The 21,467-nt window shown below is 46.8% G+C and overlaps 1 protein-coding gene and 1 long non-coding RNA gene across 5 annotated transcripts in view; both read right to left on the reverse strand.

The window, feature by feature from the left end:
- The window catches only part of CD34 (CD34 molecule), a 58,734-nt gene that overhangs the window by 12,267 nt on the left and 25,000 nt on the right, over nucleotides 1-21,467 (reverse strand). The window contains exon 1 of one of the 4 annotated variants that reach the window (XM_045536130.1): nucleotides 7,818-8,184. The exons of the other annotated variants lie outside the window; for them this stretch is intronic. Within the exon in view, the coding sequence (XP_045392086.1) occupies nucleotides 7,818-7,896 (79 nt within the window). The 5' untranslated portion in view covers nucleotides 7,897-8,184. Of the gene's footprint in view, nucleotides 1-7,817; nucleotides 8,185-21,467 lie in introns of those variants that run through there. 4 annotated transcript variants of the gene reach the window in all.
- LOC123626900 lies at nucleotides 4,737-7,562 on the reverse strand. The gene is made up of 2 exons (XR_006731063.1): nucleotides 7,310-7,562; nucleotides 4,737-5,002 (listed from the first exon to the last, which is right to left on the reverse strand). It is a non-coding gene; the product is annotated as an uncharacterized LOC123626900 (long non-coding RNA).

The following is a 21,467-nucleotide window of genomic DNA, read 5'->3' on the forward strand; positions in this document are numbered from 1 at the left end:
CTGATTGGGATATAGGTCTGTATTTTTTAGAGGGTTCCAGGTAAATAGCAAGGCAGAATGCCACCTCTTATTTCCTTCCGCATCAAGAGAAGAGTTAGATTTTTTACTTCAAGCCAATTAACCTGGGACTAAGAATATATTCCCCAGCACTGATGACAATGGTCTCACTCTGCCACATCTGCCTCCCTCTGCAACCTGCTGCACATAGGTTGATGTTATTGGTGAGGGCTACAGTCATGTCATGTCTTCACTTTACGTGTCAGGTAAGCAGGGTGAAGAAGGGCTATTACTGTCTCCACCTTAGAGATGAAGAACCTGAATCACCAATACGTTGTACAAGAGGGAAGACTACAGCTCACGCGGGGCAAATAGCAATAGGACAGTGAGGTTTAGTGGACTCTGGAGTAGATGAAGCAGGGGGTCAGGGTCAGTCTAAACTGCTAAAAATCTGGATGCATTCTCCATGTCTCTGGAGAGAAAAGGATGGGCTCCCATCTGACTTAGATGGGAGGTGGGTTGATGAAAATAAAATAGATGCAGAAGCTGATCCAGGCTTCTTCCCTCTTTAGATCGGACCCTCTCACCACTCTGACTCTAAGGTCAGATTCATCTGAACTCACGGTAGAGGGCAGGTGGTGGTAACATTCAGACGCTCAATTAAAGAATCACCCTCTCCAGGCACAATGCCAAGACACCCCCTGACACCCCTCTCCCTGCCCACCCTCCCTGCCTCTCCCCAACACGTCAATTCCTGGGAATCCCATCTGGTGTAGCCTGGCCCAGCCCTCTTCTCTCTCCAAAGAAAGCTGGGCTTGGCTGAGGTGATGTCATGCTTTTGAACCCCCTCCCCCAGGGGCCTCCTTCACCCAGACAAACACTTTTGAACTTTTCCAGATGTGAAGAGAGACCTGCTGTCGGTTCTGAGGACAGAGGTGGCTGTTCCAGCAGAACGCAGCAGCTCTGGACCCAGGCCTGCTACCGACCCACGAGGGGTGGGCCCCAGCTGCAGCAGCCTCCTCCAGCCCACCACTTGGCCAAGCACTGGAGAACGAGTAGCAGGATCCGTCTGCAAATGAGAAGGGGACCTCGACTTCATATTCACAGCCCCGAGCCTGGGGAGGGCAGAGAAGCCCCTGAGACCCCAGAGGAATAGGACAACAGGGAGGGCAGAAAGCCAAGGCTGGGAGGTTGGGTGGACATGAGCTGGCACAGAGCAAGGGGACACGTTGGCCAGGGTCCTGGAGCCAGTCCTGACATGGGCACAACAGCATAGGGACTCTCGGTAAGCGAGTCTCTTGGGTTCACAGTCTCTAGAGCTCTCTGCACAGTGCTCCCATGTAGAGACCGGGTCCTGGAGGAGCAATAGTTACAAGAGTCGACGGACCGTGGATCTCCTTTTATCCTATGTGCCCACACACATCCATGGCATTAAACCATCAAACACTGACCTTTCTTTATCTTTCTGACCCCCGACTTTACAGGGCAGTAATAGCAGCCTACCAGTTCGGGAGAGCTTGTCGGATTCTAAGAGACAACTGATGAAACCTCCACTCCTTTCCATTCCAGATAAGGAGGAACAGCCCTTATCCTCAACCCTACGAAGACTTATAGTGCAATTTAAACTTGAATAAAAATCTGTTTGCTGTTGTTTACTTCTCAGTCCATCCTTATTAACGGCATCTTTCTAAGGACCCCGTTAGACCCTGGTTGCTCTATTTGATCTCAACTCACAAACCCGGAGCAAGGGGAGGGGAAGAGGTATCGGGAAGACAGTAAAATGAGGATGCTGAGAAACGGAATAGATGTCACAAAATTCATGTAGTAAATGTCACGCATTGAACTGACAGGTACTTATTCAGAGGCAGTTATTCTTGTTTTACACACAATACTAATAAGCTTGGTTATCTGATATCCTAGCTAAAGCTGACGATTAGGAAGAGACTATTAGAAGTAAATAATAAGGAGAAGCAACAGCTGAAAACTCAGAAAGAGAAATAAATGAAAAACAGACATAAGTATCGAAACCCACACTTGTCTGGTAGGAGTAAATAGATACATCCACCTTGAAAAGCCTTCACGATGTCACTGAGTTGTGACATAGCCACATCATTTTCATGATGCATCTGAGTCATGAAGGTTAAAGTCCTCTTTTGGGTACTCTAAGGAAGCAGAGGCATATGCGATACTTTTTGAAAAGATTTCTACCTACTGTTTGTAAACCGAGGAGTCTTTTGATCTTTAAAGTGGGTTTACAAATCCTCGGAGACTCAGAAAGCTCTGTTACCTAAATAACTGAATTCCCGTGTCTTGTTTTTCACAGCCCTCCTTAGTTTTCTGATCTCTCCACCGGCCGGCCCCACTCTGCCCATCCTTTCAAATTCTAGCAACTGGCCCAAGAGGAGTAGCTTCAAGGAGTATCTTAGCCCATAGAATTACAGTACCAGAAGGAAGGGATAAAAGTAGTCCCCACCTCTTAGTTGTTTTGAGGAACAAAGGAGATAAGACATGTAAGCGGTTATCCTCTCTGGTAAAAGCTCAAGAAATAGCGATATCTTTGTTATAAGCTCCTTCCTTCTGCTTCTTGGAGAGTGTGAGGTACTTATCTCTCCCACACATCTTGCACAAAATCATATATGCTGTTTCCTCAGGACAGGTCCAACTGTCACCTCTGCTAGATTATAAATTTCTTGAGTGCCAGTCCCAGTATTAGACGTGTGTGTTTTACTCCTGGTGCTTAGCTCAGGCCCCCAGAGTTCAGAATAAGCAGCAGGGTAGAACCGGAACTGCAGAGGGCATGTTGATATTAACCGCCCCCAGCGGTGGTGGTCTCGTTCTGATGTTATATTTTAAGAGGGAATTTATCAAATTAGGGAGTTTCCACGTAAAGATAACCAGGATTAGATGAGTTCTAGAAATCAGGTCATGCTGTTGAGGGGCTAGTGTTATTTCTTCTAGCTCAGCAGTCGGAAAACGACGGCGGGCGGACCAAACCTGGCCCCCACACAGGCTGTTTTTATACGGCCAGTGAGTCAAGAATGGCTCTCACATTTTCAAAGTGTCATAAAATAAGACAAATTAGAATATGCATCAGAAACCACATGGGGTCCCCAAGGCCTGAAATATTTACTATCTGACCCTTTACATAAAAAGTTTGCTGTTTGCTTGATGACTAGAGATACAGAAAAACAAAAACAAAAAAAGTTTACTGACTCCTGATCCAGAAAAAAAGAATTTGAGGAGGGAGAATAAATAACTTTCTTCAAGTTTCATGGTATTTATACAGATTCAGCATCCTTAATCCGAAAATCCGAAATCCAAATTGCTCCAAAATCCAGAACTTTTTGAGTGCCAACAATGACGCCACAAGTGGAAAATTTCACGTGATCTCATGTGATGGGTGGCTGTCAAGACACAGTCAAAACTTTGTTCCATGCTTTCCATGCATAAAATTATTCAAACTATTGCATGAAATCACCCTAAGGCAAATATGTGCAAAATCTGAAGAAAATCTGAGATCTGAAACATTTTGGATCAAGGATACTCAACCTGTGTATTCATTCTTATTTTTCTTAAGCACCAGTGATGTGCAAAGGATTTTGCTCAGTGGAGACTGCAAAATAAGAGCCGATTTCTTGATCCCTTTCCTTCATGGGGCGTTAGTGTCATTGTGATTTAGATAAATCCCTCAAGGAGTTTATAATCTAGTGGGGCCAACTGGAAAGGTCTTCAGGAATTGTCATGAAGGACCAAATTAAATCTGTGACGGTCCAAAGAATAGAATTAGAACTAATGATTTGAAGTTACAGGAAGGCTAATTTCACTGCAATATAAAAAAAATTAAAATAATGTAGTTATTTTTAAGAAGGAAATGAGCTACTTTGGGAGATAAGAGAGCCACCCATGCTTCCTGGAGGCATTCAGGAAGCATCCCTGTTAGAAGTCCCTTCCAACCCCAAGGTCCACCATGAGTTTGAGCCATCTTGGACTAGAACAAAGGACTGGACTGATGCCTTCTTAAGCTGCAGAGGATAAGCTGAAGTGTGAGTGTAAACCAGGTATCTGTGATCTGAGGGTTCCCAGTGTACCGATATCTCCCTTTTATATCCAAACAGCATGTTTTGGACCCCATCCACTTATCGTGGAACCTCGACATCTTGAGCATTCTCTGGGGGCCTACAGTTCTCCCAGTAACTTCATTCTTCCTAGCGCCCCTGATTCCTGGATGGCAGCCCTTTTCTCTCACCTCTTACATGTAGCCCCAGACAGGATATGGTTGTGGGGTCAGCAGACCTCAATACTATACTGCTTCACCATAAGCTAGTCGAGCACCCATTCCTTTAGCCTCCCCTGAGAACCACTAATGCAAGGCTAGTGTGTATAGCTGATTTTTACCGAAGGTTTGAGAGCATGGAACGAGGGCAGCCCAGAAGAAACAATGGCATAACCTTGAAATTTTAGATAGTACAGTGCTAATGAAGCTACACGCTAACAAATCTCCTTGGCCGGGTCTTTCCCACCCTCCACCCATCACTGTTCCACTATTACCCCAGGCACCTCTCCTCCCTCTCTATGCTCGTCCTCGTCTCTAGGGCTCACCTCTAAAATAAAGGGTTCCACTTTATTTTACCAAGCTTAGCATCCTCTCTGCCCTTGAACATGCAGGGTTTGTCCATTAAGAACCATTAAGTCAACTTCTTAAACGATGGGGCCAGCTACCTAGAGACGCCATTTCCCTCTAAGAGGTATCAGTTTTTATTTTATTTTATTTTTTCCAAATCAGGAAGAAGCAGACTTCCCAGTTAGGCCAAAAGGCCTTTTCCTTTGCATGTGAAGGGCAGTGACTCACTCCCTGCTGGGCCCCAGAGCGTAGGTACTGGACGTGCACCTTGGTCCGCGGCCCACGTCTATCTCCATCTTCCCAACACGCGTGCATCTCTCTCCTTGGCACAAAGTCGGGGCCCTTGGGACTAAAATTCGTTGATCATATGTTTTCATTTCTTAGCTAAGGAGGGAAGAGAATGTTCTCATTAGAGAAGTCAAAGCCCAGAAAAATATGGAAATTCTGCCCTGGCGACTGTGAGAATTTTCTTTTGGAGGGTGGTGTTTTTGTTCTTTTTCCATACCTTCACATTTTTAGTTCTCCGCACTGCAGGCCATTTAGTTAGAGCAACCAAAGGCAACGCGAGCCGGAGGCCCAAGGACCCTGAGGGTGGAGCTGGGTAACCACCCAGCCCTGACAAGTAAACCCAGGCCCTCCAGCCAGGGTCTAAGGGAAATCAGGCAATGAGACCGTAAGGAGTGGAATTTGTTCCTCTTTTTTATTTGTTTTTGTAGGACTCTGCAGCTGAGTTTATCTGCTGCAGTTTGGCACTTCTTGCCCTGAGCTTTTGGAGACAAAGCCTCAGTGAGCGAAGGAAGGAGAGGACAAGGGAGCAGGAGGCCCAGGAGGTGGAGCCAAAGGGATAAGAAAAGGCAGCTGCGGCCCCTGCGTGTTCTCTCAGCCAAACAGGAATGCTCTGAAGACGTGTGTTTGCACAGGTCGTGCCAGCTGGGTTGTCCCTACAAGGGGGGAGCATTGGGGACCACTGAATTAGTCAGAGGTCCCCAAGGCCGCTCCTCCTTGGTCGCCATGTGGCAGAGATTCAAAGGGTGGAGTCCTCTCCCCTCTGGAAAATATCTGATAAAATTCTTTTCCCTTTTCTTTTTCCCCTCTTACATGTAGCCCCAGACAGGATATGGGTGTGGGGTCAGCAGGCACTAAGGACCCAAAGGAAGAAGAGGAATGTGACGGGTGGGACTGGGGTTGTTGTTAGGGTGAGGAGAGGGGCAGGCCTTGAAGGGCTTGGAGGAAACAGATATCCTGAGCCTGACAAACGGGGTTCCCTAATTACCTGCGAGGCTTCCTGTCCCAGCTGGTGCTGCAGCAGTGCTGCCCGGTGCCCCCCCAATCCCCCACCCTGACTCTGGTCTGTGATCTACCCCAACCCCAACAAACAGAGCCCACTTTTGGTTGCCTGCTGTGCCTATACCATGCCAACTTCTCACAGGGACAGAAGAAAGACCTTCCCAAAACAAGCTCTTTGTTGGGATAAACGACGAAAAAAACCACAGAACCCCCTTCTGCCCTAAATTTCACAGATTGCATTTTTGCAATCGCCCTTTGGTAGCATTTCAAGGTGCAGTCATTCATTTCATTTAGCCTAACAATGCATCCCAGGACAGAAAATGACTCCTGGTATCAAAACAAAACAAGATAAAACAAAACAAAACCCCTAGAAAGCTCTTGGAGAAGGCTACCACTGGCCCAAGTAGTCTGGCAAGGTTGGGAGTAGGTACTCACGTCCCATCCCTCCCTCTCGAAGCTGAGACACTGAATCTCAACATATCAGCCCAAGGTTCTGCAAAGGTTGTGTTGCTCCCCCCACCCCAACCCCGCCAGGCCAAGGCGAGACTGACACAGGCCAGCTGAGGAAATAAGAAATGGGTGGGCCTCACTGGGCCCAGGACCAGGTCATCATGCGCTGTCTAGCCAAAGGAGAGTGGAGCATCTGATTGGAATCTGGGCCACTGGCTAACTCCCCCTTGTCGTGAAGGCAGTCTAGCACCCATCTTAGGGTTCCCAAACCTTGGTGACAGCTTTTCCCCTGCCCCAAAGGGCATGTCCAGGGCTGCCAAACAGGACAACCCAGGACCGAACTCAGAGCTTCCTCCAGCCCTGAGCCAGCTCTCTCCGGTTGGGTGGGCTCAAAGGGGGCCAGCAGAGGAGACTGGGAGCACAGAGGCCCGGTCCACGTCGCTCTGTAGGGCCATGGTGGGTGGCCTTTAGAATATGGTGAGAGCAGACAATTGGGAGCCCTGGAGCACTGGAAGCAAAAGGGAGAGCAACTTACAAAGTTTCCGCCTTCCTACCGCAGCGAGATGAGATGCAGAACATCATTCCTTTAATGAAAGCAATCAAATATATTTATTGGGCACCTATTATTTTTTTTACCAAACCGAGAGCAAGAGCCTGAGAAGTAAGGGTATGTACAGGGGAGTAGGAGAGTGTCTCGACCCATCTACCAGCTTTAGAACTTGGAAGAGGGCAGAGGAAGAAAACTCCACAAGGTAACAAGTTTGAGACTGTGCAGGGGTGAGGGGTGGTAGTGAGGAGAGCAAGGCTGGGGGCAGGCAAAACTCCGGCTACCACTAGCTCCTCTCCAGTGGGATCGTGTGGTGTTTGAAGGAGGAATTCTAACTAAGCTTTCCCATCTTAAATGCAAGATTTTTTTCCCCCAAACTGCTCTTCATTACAAACTTCTCTGCTCACCTAACTCGGCCTTCCCCCGCGGGTGTCCTGGGCGTGGGACACGGCGCCTCGCCCCTGATTGGCTTCCCTCACATTCCTTAATGTCCACTTCTGGCTCCCGATGTCCCCGTGGGCGGTGGGCGCCTGGGCCCCTTCCCCGAAACGCTCTCGTGGCCTCTGCTTTCGGAATCAGCCCACAGCCACGAAACTTTCCTGCCTCTCTGCTGCCCCTTCTGCTTCGGGCTCCAACTGCGCGCTCCACACCTTTGGCATCTCCAAAGCACTTTATCTTAGCTGAGTCCAGCGAGTGGGGGGGCCGCCGGGCTCACAGTCCCCGGCTGACCCACACCCCCGGCGCTGTGGCCTCGCCTCCCCTTCCCCTCCCGCCGCCACCGACTCCCAGGTGAGGCGCCGGTCCGCGCGGGCGCAGCCGGGGGCGGCAGCGCGTGGGTGGGGGCCGCCGTCCCTTCCCTCCGCGCGACACTGCCCTGCGGCTCGGCCCTCCCCGCGGGGACGCGGCGATACTCACGCAGCAAACTCAGCAAGCAGAGCGCGGTCCAGCCCCGCGGCATCCCGGGCCCCGCGCGCGCGCCCCTGCGGCCCAGCATCCTTCCCGCGCCGCCGCCGAGGGGATGCACGGAGTCGAAGCCACTGCTCGGCCCGACCGGGACGCGCTCCTCCCGCCCCCTCCGCCCGGGAGGGAGGTGGGAGATTCTTGCTTTATTCCCCTCCCTTCCCTCTTTAGTCTTGGCAAGGCCGGCCCCTCTCCTTGGCTGCCACTAACGTTTGCTTCCCTGGTTAGTCCCAGGGGCGGAGGGCGTTAGGAGGGAGGCTGGGGTTGCCAAGGTCGAGGCCAAAAAAGGTGGAGGTTTGTGCGGCCCCAGATGCCTTGTTCAACTTTTTCTCAACAAGAGGCCCCATCCTACTTCTTGAAGCTCAACTTCCACTTAACTTTTAACCCCTTGGTGTCAGCCTTGCCGGTGGCCAGGGCAGGGGCAAGTTTCCTCTGATTTTTTTTTTTCCTTTTCTTTCCTTTTCTTTTTTCCTTAGTTTTAAGCGGCAACAATCTTGTGGAAGGAATCTACCGTGAGGACCTCAGTTTAGAAGTGTGAGCATTTTGCTAATCAGGTGAAACTTACCCCATGTCCAATCTGACACATGTAGTGATGGTCATACCAGACACTGTGCTGCACGTTAACGGAGCATGGAGAGTGAGCAGAACACGTAAATGACTATAGTTATTCACTTTAGCTGTCCAAACCATTCTTGTAGACATTTCCTTTCACTTTTTTTCCTGCAAGATCTATTTGTGTTAACTTGGAGGAGTTTTTCCTGTGACTCTCCATGTTTTCCCACTTAGTCTGATCATAACCATCACCATCATCAGAAGGAAAAGGGGCTCCCTCGTACCTGGGATGCCTTTCTCCACTCATCCCCTCTCCAGCCCTGAGCTAAGCCTCTAGCAGCTTCTGCTTGCTCACCCATCAAAAGAAGGATTTCCTGTGACTCCACCCTCCACCACCTGATAGACCTCCAGCCTCCTGTTTCTCACCAGTTGTTCTGGTCGTTGGGGAACTGAGCTGCAAAAACCCTGAGCTGGGCAGTCAGCCTAGTCACGGACTCGGGAGGTGGAGGCTGGAGAGAGAGGAGCCAGGCTGGGCGGCTGATGGCACCAGGCAGGGGATAAGATTAGGCATAGCCTGGGAGAGCATGCTCTGACAGCCTCAGTGGCATCACAGGATTTCAGATATTCATTGAGTCTCTTCCATGACGTCTGTGCCACATAGCCTAAAGCGGGGAAAGGAAGGTCAGACCAGCACCCTGTCACCTTGTGGTCCTTTCTGATTTATTGCTCTGCAAACAGTCTGGCATTATGAAAGTAGGTTTATCTTTATGGTCCATCTCAGCATTTGGGTCGCACAGGAGAAGGGTGTCCAGGTCTAAAAACACCATCAAAATCTCCTTATTCGGATCTGGTTGCCCAACGTTCCTTTAAAGAGGGAACAAAGCCTTGCACCACACAGTAAAAACAAAAGCTTAATATGTAAATTTGATTGAACACAAAGGTATGCTATGAATCTGTCTCAAAGTGCAAATGATGATTCAGATCTGACCAGATTGTGATTGAAAAGGCCTGCAGCTGGGCTGCAAAAAATACGTTTTTAAATCAGGCATTGGTCTTTTGGACTCCCAATTAATAGGGAAAAGGAGTTAGCTCCCATACCACCATGCCCCCGACTCTCCTCAACGCCCTCAGCTCCAAGAGCTGGGGTTCCTTTGGGCACCCAGTGTGAGCTTGTGAACCGAATGCGGGGTTGTCATCCCTGCTAGATATGAAAACAAAGTTGGCCCAGTTGGCTCTAACTTCATTCCCAGACATTTCTTCTGATGACTTCAAATACGATTTGTCTCCTGTAGCTGGCCCACGGTAAACAGAGGAAAGAACTTGTCTCTAGTACCTGAACTTCCTGACTAGCTTTGGGAGTAGAGAGAGGGAATGATTCTATGGAGCAGCGGTTCTCAAAGCATGGTCTACACAATCGGAATCAGGGTAAGGGCTACGGATCTGTACTTTTTATAAGAACTCTCTGTGATTCTTATGCCCATCAAAGTCCAGGAAGCCATGGTACAGAAAGAAGATAGGCTAGGTGCAAAGTGGATGTCAGACTTCAAGGAAGGAAAACATGAGTAGAGGGTACGAGAGGCTTTGTGAATCACTTGCTCTGAGAGACCAGAGCTGTTTCTTCTGTGGCCTGAAAGGCTATGGATAGCACCAGAACTATGAAGCTGGGTGATGACTGGACACTTCCTATTTCTCAGGGTCACGGAGATGCAGCACTCCAAGCCCACTGACGCTCACCGCAACCACCCCCAAACACAAGTTCTGGCCACAGGACACAAGTCCACCAAGGGACACCAGCCTTATGTTTCCTTACAGCCAGACAGAGTTGAGCGATCAAGTACCTTCAAGCCTTCCTGGGCTACTCCCCAATTCCCTGCTTCCCTGTTCCTTCATATCAGCTGTTGCCAGAAGAGGATGTTGGCTACACTGCACAGAGTGGAGGGTGCAACAGAAACATGCTGAGCGAGAGGCTCTGTCAGGCCCTTTGTAGATCCTTGTAGGTCATGACCACTTCCTACTGAACATCCCCATTCACACGCACATCACGTCAATCAACCTGTTATGAAATAGACCCTCATCTCATGCTGAATATAACATCTTTGATATTTAAAGAGATAAGATAAATGATTTTTATAATTCTGAGCTTTAAAATGTGTTCTTCATTTTGTCCTTGAAATTCAAACTTTATTGCATTGATGTAAAACTATGAAAGAATTGAATTGTAGTTTACAAGTTGACTAAGTTTATCTTTTACAGGCGTTTAATGAAAAATTTGTTAATTTTTATTTTCCAATCTTATATTCTTTCCCCACATTGTAAGCGTTTTTGTTGAGTCTTTGAAAGCACTCAGGTTTGGGCCCCCATGTGGCAGGGAGGGCTCCTTGGTGGTGGAGGTGTGCAGATGGTGGAGTGAGGCAGTGAGGACCTGCATCCTGAAGTGAGCCCCGTCTTTCCTCTTTCCACCTGTCAGTCTCTCTCCAGTGCCTCCTCTTGGCAGAGCCTAACTAGAAATGAGCTGATGAGGGAGTCTGGAAAGCATGGCATGCTGACCCTTAGCCCCAGCATCCCGTGAGAAATCACCTTGATGCAGTGTTTGCCTCTACGATAGGCAGGCTGTTCCAGAGGCCACAGCCCAGAAAGGCTCAGACCAAATTATGATGATCAAATCACACAGGTTGTTGAATCTATTTAAAAACATACAGCCAGAGCCCAGGGGAAAGAGTTGCAGTAGGTTAACACACATGGGATACAGTGCAAGCAGGGTGAAAGAACCATACTGTCTCCATCTTGGGTTTTGTTCTGGGGTGAGGACCAGAGGACCAGACTGGAAATGGAGTTAGGGGACCAGCAAATGGAAGATGCTTGGAGCCACTGTATGCTTGCTCTACTGGGAGACACAAGGGCAAGTAGGCCTGGCCACAGGTCCTCATCAGTGTCCTGGGCAGGCATCCCTGTTGTCGGCATATCTGGTGCAGAGCATACAGGGGCCAGAATGGTGCCTCCAATAGGTAGACAATTTACAGATGATGTGGCTGTCAGCCCCAAGGTGGCATGTTCTAGTCCTTGTGGCTTATGAGTTGCTTTTCTATCCCTTTCTACCTTGTAAGTAACAGTCTCATTTTTTCCATTCCTTTGCAATATATTCCATTTATTCTATTTTTATATGTCTTACAGGTTGCTAACTTACTAAGGGTTGAGCATCCCAAATCTGAAAATCTGAAATTCAAAATGCTCCAAATTCTGAAACTTTTCTAGTGCTCATTGGAGCATTTTAGAGTTCAGAATTTTGGATTTGGGATGCTCAACCAGTAATCATAATGCAAACTTTCAAAAAAAAAAAATCTGAAATCTGAAACACCTCTGTTCCCAAACATTTTGGATAAGGGATACTCAGCCTGTATTTTTAGTACACCTTCTGATTCTGGCCTGTCTCACAAATGACTTGATTACTTTTTATCTATAGTTAATAAATCTGATGAGTTTCACCCATTCATTTGCTTTTCATGTCCTCTGTGGCAGATTTGAATATTTTTGCATAATAGAGCAAACACACAATATGCCCAGCATTATAGAGAAAAGTACAGAGGGTGAGGTTGGGGCTTAGAGACACAAGATAAGTAACTGGCATAAATCTAGTTTCTGTATTTTTCATATAGAAAACCATTTTCCTAGTTCCATTTTCTAAGTAGTCTCTTCTTTCCCTGCTGATGTGACATGCCATTTTTGACATGTGTCGACATTTCATGTGTATGTGGGTCTGTTTTTGGGCTCTCTGTCCGTTGCTCACTGTATAGATCCCAGTGCCTTTTGCCCTATTGCCTTTTTACTGAAGCGTTAAATAAGTCCTGTTATCTGTAGGGCAAGTCTTCTCCTCCCTAATTTTCTTCAGAAGTGCCCTGGCCATTCTTGGTTCTTTATTCTTCCCCCATACAATAATAATGATTCCTTTCCAAAACGGCCTTTTGGATTTGGATCAAAATTGCTCCATAGATTAATTTGGGCAGAGCAGAATCTTTCATTCAATGAACGTGGTATATATCTCCACTCTTTGAGTCTTCATCAAAGTTTATGACTGTCCCTGTAGTGGTTTCAACTCATCTTTTGTTAGATTTATTCCTATGTAATTGATGTCTTCTAAGACTAGGGTAAGTACTATCTTTTTAATTATTTTTGTTGCTAGTGTGTGAAAATGTAATTCATTGTTTTATATTAATCTTTTATTGAGCTACCTTGTTAAATTCTCCTATTATTTCTAAGTATTTGTAGATTCTTTTGGGTTTTCTATGTAAATGATTGTATCAAGTGCAAATAGTGATAATTTTATGTTTTCTTCCCAATCCTTCTGCCTGTGATTTGTTTTTCTTAAGTTAATGTGCTGGCAAGCACATCCAAGGATGAAGAATGTGGTGATCTTACATATCCTTGCCTCATTCCAGATTTCGAAGTGGAAATTTCTACTGTTTCTAATGTTTCCACATTTGCTTAATTTTTTATATATGGTTTTTATCATGCTAAGGAAATTCCATTCCATTCTTAATTTACTAAAAGATTCTTTCTTTAATAATGAACTTATGATGATTTTTAAATGTCTTATCTATAGCTATTGAAATGATATATGTTTTTTCTCTTTAATATAGTAATGTGGTGAGTTACATTTATAGATTTTCTAACATTAAACCAACTTTGCATACTTGGATCAAACCCAACTTTGTCATGGTTTATTATCTTTTTTATACACTGTAGAATTTATTCTGCTAATATAATCTTCTATTTATGATTTTTGCTTCTCACAGTTATGAATGAAATGGGCTTGTCATTTTTCCTTCATTTTGTGTTATTGTCTGGTTTTGTTATTGGGGGTATGAAGTCCTTATAAAATGAATTGGAGAGTATTTTCCCATTTTTCTATTCTCAGAAAAAGTTTTCATAAGATTGGGATGATTGCTTTCTTTTAAAGATTTATTAGCACTTGCCTGTAAAATCATCTGGGTGTGGTATTTAGCGTGGGACCATTTTACAATACTGCTTGTATTTCTATGATTGTTATGAGTTCTCAGATTTCAAAGAAAAACTCTTCTTGATAAAATTTTGTTATTTTCCTAGGAAACTGTATATTTATCAATGTTGTCAAGTTGCTGTTGATAAAATTCCTATTTTCTTGTTCATCTGTACTTTATCTAGAGTATGTCCCCCTTTTCATCCATATTATTACTAATTTGTGAATAATTTGTTGCAAATATTTAAATTACAAAAGTTTTCAAATGATAGATGTATATGTGTCTATACCTATATTAAAATACACACACATATAATTTCAAGTGGGTTGGAGATTATTCTTATGTTATGAAAACATCCCTGTTTTGCACTTGAGCGGGTGGGGCTGTTCTCTAGAAGGGAGTGAGCTTGGGCTCATCGGCCAGCACAGGCGCCTGGGATAATCTCTTGGCATGTTTCATAAGCCCCTTGGGATATCATTAAAGGCAGAAATGTAATGATCAGAAAAGAGGCACCAAATGCTGCAGCTACGGAGACCTGACAGGTAAGTGGGGAAAAAAGCATGTCACGGTATGATGCTATTTTGTTGTGGGAGAGGTCAAAGTCAGTGTGAATGGTGATATCTGTCTCATATACATGCACAGTGATTATTCTGGGTGTTGGGCTTAGGGGTCATTTTCACTTTCCTCCTTACTCCTCTATGCAGCACATCAATTTGTTTTTCACAATAAGCATATGCTACTTTTGCAAACAAAAACTAAATCAATAAAACAATTTTTTATTTTGAAAAGGAAAAAGTTGTGGTGATTACTCATGATTGTAATGCTTTTCTTTGGATTTAGGTCCTGGGTTGCCCATGGAAGCAGCCGTGTGATGGCTGAAACGGCTTGGCACGAGTGACATGTTAGTGGGGAGGGCGAGTCGCGTAAAGATCCCTTACACCCTGGGAAGCGGCTCCCCGAGAAAGGGTCAGAAGTCCATTGTTTGTGAATGTGAGCGTGTCTGGACTTCTGGGATTGTCTCTGCTCACTTCCCTGTGTCTTTTCTAGGCTTTAATAAATCTTCCTGTTGGTGCAGACCTAACGCAGCATTGCTCATGACAGCGTTTATGTTTTCACGAAAGCCTGTGTATCAAAGGGGGTTCAGGCTACCCTGAAGGTGGGGGTGTAACTAATTCAAGACAACTCCAAGAGGAAGGATTTATTCAGGAAAACAAAAATGGAATTACTTGGCAAAATGTCCCTCCTCCCCTACAAATTCTCTTTCTGCTGCTGCCTAGAGGTAGGTATAGGGAAGCAGTTTCCCTCACTAGCGAGTTCAAGAATCCCCCTGCAGGGACTGGATCTTCTTTCCCCCAATATTGCGTCTAGATCATGGCCCAGCAGGCTGTAAAAGCCAGGGACTTATCAGCCTTTGTCTCTGTCAACACAAATGGAGAACTTAGTGATATATATTTTATGGAAGCCAAAGCAAAGAGGGTGGATATTTTTAACTTGGGGCAGGAAAATGTGGCTGGAAAGGAAACATCTGTCCCAAACTATTCTCTTGAGCTTTATATAAAGGTCCCACCTATCACGAAACCATCAAAAAATAAAATAAGGTGGTTGGTCCAGGCCTGGCTCTGGAAGAGAAAGACAAAGCGTTTCTCACTTCTCCCACTTCTCATCTTCTGAGCTGGGGCTGTGGCCTGGAAGAGACCACCTCAGAGACAGAACATGAGGGAATGGCTCAAGGACAGCCTAATTCCTGTGAGTTTCTGGGCCTCTCCTAGTTTAGCGTCTTCATCCAAAATAGCCCCACCCTTTAAGGTTCAAATTCTGCAGACTTCCCAGTTGGGGGTCACCAGAGGTCTGGTGCTGAGAGAGTGGGACCTCCGAGTGCCAGAAGACTTTCCCTGGCAGTTCTGATTGCTGGTCCCTGAGCAGAGAAGCCACTCTCTTCCATGGGCAGCAGGGAAGTTCCCTCTCCTTCAAAACATGCCAACCTCTTGTGTGTCTGGCTAGGGGAAAAACGGCAAGTGTGAGCCTGTAAAGTTTCAGAGACATACATCTTTTTGCCTCAGTAGAAGCATTAGCCCTCATTCTGGGAATACAGAGCAAGGCCAAATTCATCCATTAGAGGCAGGGTTGCAGCAGATGATGCTCAGGTTGTGCACTGCACAAATTCAGGAGATTCACATCGGAGGTGGAGAAGAAGAGGAGGAACAAGACAGAATGTGTTGTTGGTTGAGGGGTTGCCAGTCTTCATTTTGGAAAACTGACCAGAATTTTCACAGTGCAGTTCTGTGTTCTTGTACTCATTTTCTCTTCTTCTTTTTCTTCTTATTATTTGATTTTTTTTTTTTTTTTTACTCCTTCCTGTTTTCAGTCAAAGATTGGGCCAGGAGAAGAACACTTTTTGCTTTCCAGATTGAGTAGAGAGTTGCCAGGAGAAATGACAAGGAAAGAACAAGAATAAAAGAGCCTGCATGGATCCACTCACTCCCTCTCCCGGTGCACTCCCTACAGAGCGGAGTCAGAGCAGCAGGGTTTGGAGGGTGTGAAACAGGGTTGCCAAATTGCATAAGTCTCTAAAAAGATCCATATGTCTGGGCTGCACTAAGCCTCTGAGCTCAGGGAGGGGGCCAATAACATCATCTGCTGGATGGGAGTGCAGTTCTCTTCCTCTGGGGAGGATTAGATGTCAGCTTGACTAGGTGCTGCCAGGCTCATGATGGCCCACATTGGGGACTCGGGGTGCAAGTGTTTGGGGTGGGGAGGAAGAAAGAGGGGCAGAGAGCAGAGCAAATAGGAAAGATGAAGTTGGTAAGCTAGAGTCTGTGAAACATTTAGTAGGGAAGGAGTTTGGAAGCCCCAGGACATTCAGTTTTCTTTGAAAATTTTTCCCATGCCAGGATGGTTTTGGGGGAGCCACTGTGCAGATTAATGCCAGGCCATTTGCTCACTTCGTGGGAAGTCTAGACTCCTTATTCCGACAGTTAGCTCTGCAGAGCCAAAGGAAGAGCTTGCTCTCTTCCCCCTCACTTCTTTAAGCTCCAAACTGTAGCTTCCTCTGGGGTGGAGGGTAGCAGATGGTGCACAGCTGTGGGACACATCTAGTCTTGCAGCGATCAGAGGAAGACACAGAGGCCGGCCGAAATCCCAATGATTACCCTGGAGGCCTGTCTCCAAAGATTTAGGGTAGTCCCCCTAACACTCTACCCAGATTCCATCTTGGGCAGCCTTCATGTTTTTCCTCAGTTCCCCATGCCTCCTCTCCATACCAGCTTCAACTAGACTAGGGGGAGATGACTTGTGAGAGTGGCCAGGCAGCCGCTTCCCACATGTGTGTTTTCTCTAAAGTGGTCATACCCAACTGAGGAGCTTTGGGAGGATTGGTTGGGGACAGTAGGGACAGGGCCTGGGAGGTTCATCTGAAGATGTATTGAGCTAGCTGAACAAGCACAGTGGCCATCTGAAGACCCCATGGTAAAGCCAGAGGATTAGAGCTGGAGAGGGATTGGGAAGGTCCTGGAATGTTCTCAAGCTTGTCTATAAAACTCTGCATCCAACATGTGACTTTACTACATTTGCCAGATGACGTGACTCATTTAGCGCTTGTGTGTATGTATGTGTGTGTGTGTGTATGTGTGTGTGTGTGTGTGTGTGTGTGTGTGTGTGCTTGACAAGTAGGAGATAATCCACTCTAGGGAGGTCTTGAACCTACCATTTCTCTATCTCTCCATTGCTACCATATTTCTCTCCTGGAATATCACTAGTCTCTAATCTGGTCTCCCTAGGACCATTCTTGAGTTGCTCCTATTCGTTCTTCACGCAGCAAGAAGAAGCTGCTTGGCCCAGTAGAGCTGGCCCTCCATAGCCTTGGATTTTGCACACGTGGATTCAATCAACCGCTGATGAAAAATATTTGGAAAAAAAGTTGCCTCTGTACTGAACATGTACAGACTATTTTTTGTCATTATGTCCTAAACAATATAGTAGAACAACTATTTACATTGTATTAGGTATTATAAGTAATCTAGAGATGATTTAAAGTATACAGGAGGGTATGTGTAGGTTACCTATGTGCAAATAGTACCTCTGGAGATTTTGGTATCTGCAGAGGCAGGGATCCTGAAACCAATCTGAAAACCCTTCAATGACATCCTTTTCCTCTAAAGTAAGATTGAAACTCTTCCCCATGGCCTATAAGACCTTCAGGTGCTAGACTCCAACCTGCTTCTCCAACCTGCTCTGCTAGACTCTCCACTTCGCTCCAGTTTCTAAAACTCGCCAAGCTCTTTTCCAACTTCAAGGCTTTACCCGAGCTGTCCCTTCACCCAACTGCTCCATCCAACTGAAAATAAGCCCCCACCAGTCCCTTTATTTGCTCTCACAGCTCTCCCTTTTAGAAACCCATTCAGGGCCCCGTCCCATTTTACAGTGCCACATTTACTTGCTTGTTGCCTGTCCCCGACATTTGACTGTAAACAACATGAGGCTAGAAACCAGGTGTAGTTTGTGCATTGGCACAGCGGATGCCAAAACTAGATACTCTGAATGTTTATGGAATAAATGGATGAACTCTGTCTTCATTTTCTTTTGTGTATTTTCCACTCTGTCCTTTCCCATATATGTATATTTATTTTACACGTTAGTAAAAAAATGTGTTTTAATGTTAGTGACTGACATAGGATTGCCATACACTATTACAGTCATTTCATAAAAGCAAGGCCTTTTTCACAACCTTGAGGTAAGCATAAATTCAGAAAATAGCCCCTTTCCGTGCAAGCGCAGTTGGGGATATGATGCCAATTTTCTTTGTTTTACTGAGGACCTGTAGAAATATTGGCACAGATGTTCCCTGTACTGGCATTTGGAAACCCTAGCCCCAACCTACAGCTTTTACAACCTGTTACCCCACCTGGCCCTGGTGGAGTTCTGAGTCAGACTCTGAGCATCTATGTGGACCTGGGCAATCATTTCCCTCCCTGGGGCTCAGTCCCAGCATCCCAGGATGAGGGTTTCTATGAAGAAACTGAGATGGTTGCTAAGGCCCCTCCCAGCCCCAACTGTACCCACAGACTGATGTGTGAGAGGAAGGCAAAGCCACGCTTTCTATCCAGGGGCCTGGAGGTGGCTCCCTGTCTGGGCCACAGCTGCTGCCGCTGCTTGGGGAAAGTAGGGTGGCCACTTCTTTGTGTGAGGGGCAGCCAAGGGAGAGAGGGGAAGCAGCCGGAGTGGGTGGCCAATTCCTGTCTCTGACCCTCGGAGCAGCGCCGGCAGCTCCTGCCAGGCTCCCACACCTTGGCTAAGAATAGCGCAGCTCTTTCCTGCTGGAGCCCAGAGGAAAGAGAACGGGACTGTCTAACCCCGGGCTGGGCTGTCCCTTCCGGCGATTCTCTCCTCCGCTCTGGGGATCAAAGGGCCGGCGGGGATTTCAGTTCTCCTTTCTGAGGCTACCACCTAATAATAGCGCCGTGGTGTGCAGGGAAGGATGATACTCAGGCCACCCTCTGAAGGGTGGGAAGCTGGAGGCCTTGAAACTGCAAACCAACAATTCCCAGTGCTAAGGGTTGGGGGGGGGGATGGGTGATTAGGGAGGAGAAAGTTATCTGGGGGCTTCGAGGTAAGCTAAGGTTAGAGGAGGAGCATCAGCCTGAGGTCCTGAGGGCATAGAAGCTTCTGGTTGCCAGTAGGACCAAGGTGGGGTCCGCGCACAGCCAGCTCTGAAGCAGTGGGGCTGGAGACCACACTTGGAGAAGAAACCCAAGGATAGATGGCTCACCAGTCCAGAAAGCAGATCCCGTGTGAAGGACTGGCCCCGTTCTGGCTCCTGAGGTGACTTTAGCACCATTGCTAGACCCCAATAACTAAGGTGAACATATAATTTATCACCCAAACAGGGTCACGTTTGGCAGTGAAAGGGGACTTTGTGAATCACGCCAAGAAGGCAAGCGCAAATGAGGACTGTCCCGGGACAACCAGGACTTCTAGTTGCTCTCACCCCTGCACATTGTTCCCGCTCAGTAGATCTCTTGACAGGAAGATGTGAGAAGCAACAGATAAAAGAACTTTAGAAATTGAGGCACCACAGAAATGGGGGGGAGGGGGTTGTGACCAAGCTTCCCTGCATTTCAGAGCCCTGTCCCTTCTGCATAAACTGAGTGGCAGGAAGTTAATTATAGCCACAGAGGAGTTTGTGCTCCAGGGCTGGGAAAGAAAGGAGAACCTTTTTCAGGAAGTCTTGTTGCTGGGCTGGGCTGGGGGCCGCCTGGATGGAGAGATAAGCTGTGCTCACAGGACGAGAGCAGCCACCTCCGTGGTTTTCTGCAGCTGAGTCCTGCGGCAGATCCCAGGGAGAACCCCCCATCCCCACGCTTTCACAGCAAAATAATCTCAGCATCCAGACAACTGTTCACAATCTATACAGCTCACTTGAACAAACAAGTCTAACGTATGGCAATGAAGGAGGATGTGAGGGACAGATGCTACGTTATATGCCAGCTTCTGGGTTAGTTTCTGGAGACATAAAAAACAAACAGGGCGATCGTCCTGCCGTTAAAGGAACTCACAGTTGAGCGGGGGAGGCAGAGGGCTAAATAATTTGTGAAATAATGGAACAATGCTGTTTTGGAGGAGAAACCTGTTCCCAGAGCCTCTTTCTCAGGTTATTGGAGACTTTCACAACCTCCCTTTAGACCGATGACAGTTGTTCATACAGCAACGTGATGAAATTTACTGGGAGATATACTAAGGAGTCTTTGTGTGGAGCATTGGTTTTGAAGTTAGCTCTTCTAACTCACAAAGTGTGTACCATTCAGCCAGTTTTTTAACCTCTCAGAGTTTCCCGATCTATGAAAGGTAGATGGCAACCGGGCTTCTAAACTGTAACATGCAGGTGAGTCACCTGGGAATCCTGCTGAAATGCAGACTCCGATCAAGCAGGTGTGGTCCAGGCTTTGAGGGGCTGCGTTCTTAACAAGCTTCCATGTGATGCTGAGGTTGCTGACCCGAGGACCAGACTTTGAGCCCCAAGGTCATAGAATGTGGAAAGATCCACTAAGTGCTGAGCACGGTGTTAATAAATGATAAGTGAAGTGCTCAGTAAAGGTACCCTATTGCTATTCAAATGGAATGTGAAAAATGGTCATTTATCTTCATTTCAATATCTCCCCATATACTACTTATATCGTCATAATTTGAAATAAAATTTCTTAAGTCAGGGAGACACTCCCTGCCACATCTCTTGTGTACCACAGAGGCCAGTTCTTTTCAGTCCATGACATTGGAAGAATACTAGATGAGAAGAATGGGAGATTTAGAATGTGCTTCTAATACGGGATAGCTCAGCGGTAACTTTACCATCCCAAGATGCTCCGAATGTGAGGAGTGGTGGGAACTCTCGCTGAGCCGTCCATCACACTTGCCCTGCACAATACCGGTGCCGTGAAGGCGTCCCTCACAGACTCAATGCTGCCAGAAAATACTAACAGTAAAGAGAGGTGATGTCAAAAACACAGCTAAAGTCCACATATTTTTGTAAGCTTTATTGGCTTTAAAATAAGGCCCAAAATTCATTGACACCTCTATCGTTGGGAGGCAGCTTTGACTGGGCATCTCCGCACTGCTGCTGCCTGACTTCTGAGACTAGTCCAGAAAGCGCCCTGCAGCTTCCTCCTGTTCCCCTGGAATGTCTGCTCTCCTGACCTGCTCCCTGTCTTGGAGCCAAGCTGCCACATGCCACACGAGAGGGCCCGGTTAGGTGCTCTGCTTGACAGCCTCAGCTGAGCCCAGGCAGCCTGTCAGTCCTTCCAGCGCAGGAACGAGGCATGTACACGAAGGAGCTTCCAGATGGTTGGACCTCCCCGTTGTTCAAGTCACTCCCAGCCACCCCAGCTCTGCAGCGGAGGCCCCAGGCTTGTGAAGCAGAGACAAGCCCTTCCTGCTGTGCCCTGTCCCACAGACTTCATTAATAGAATAAAATGCTTGTTGTTTTATGCCAGTAAGTTCAGGAGTGATTTGTTGCTCAGCAACAAATAGTTAGAACATAAGCAATATTTTTTATTTATTATGAGAAAAT

Source organism: Lemur catta, chromosome 23 (assembly GCF_020740605.2).
Source record: "Lemur catta isolate mLemCat1 chromosome 23, mLemCat1.pri, whole genome shotgun sequence".
NCBI lineage: Eukaryota > Metazoa > Chordata > Mammalia > Primates > Lemuridae > Lemur > Lemur catta.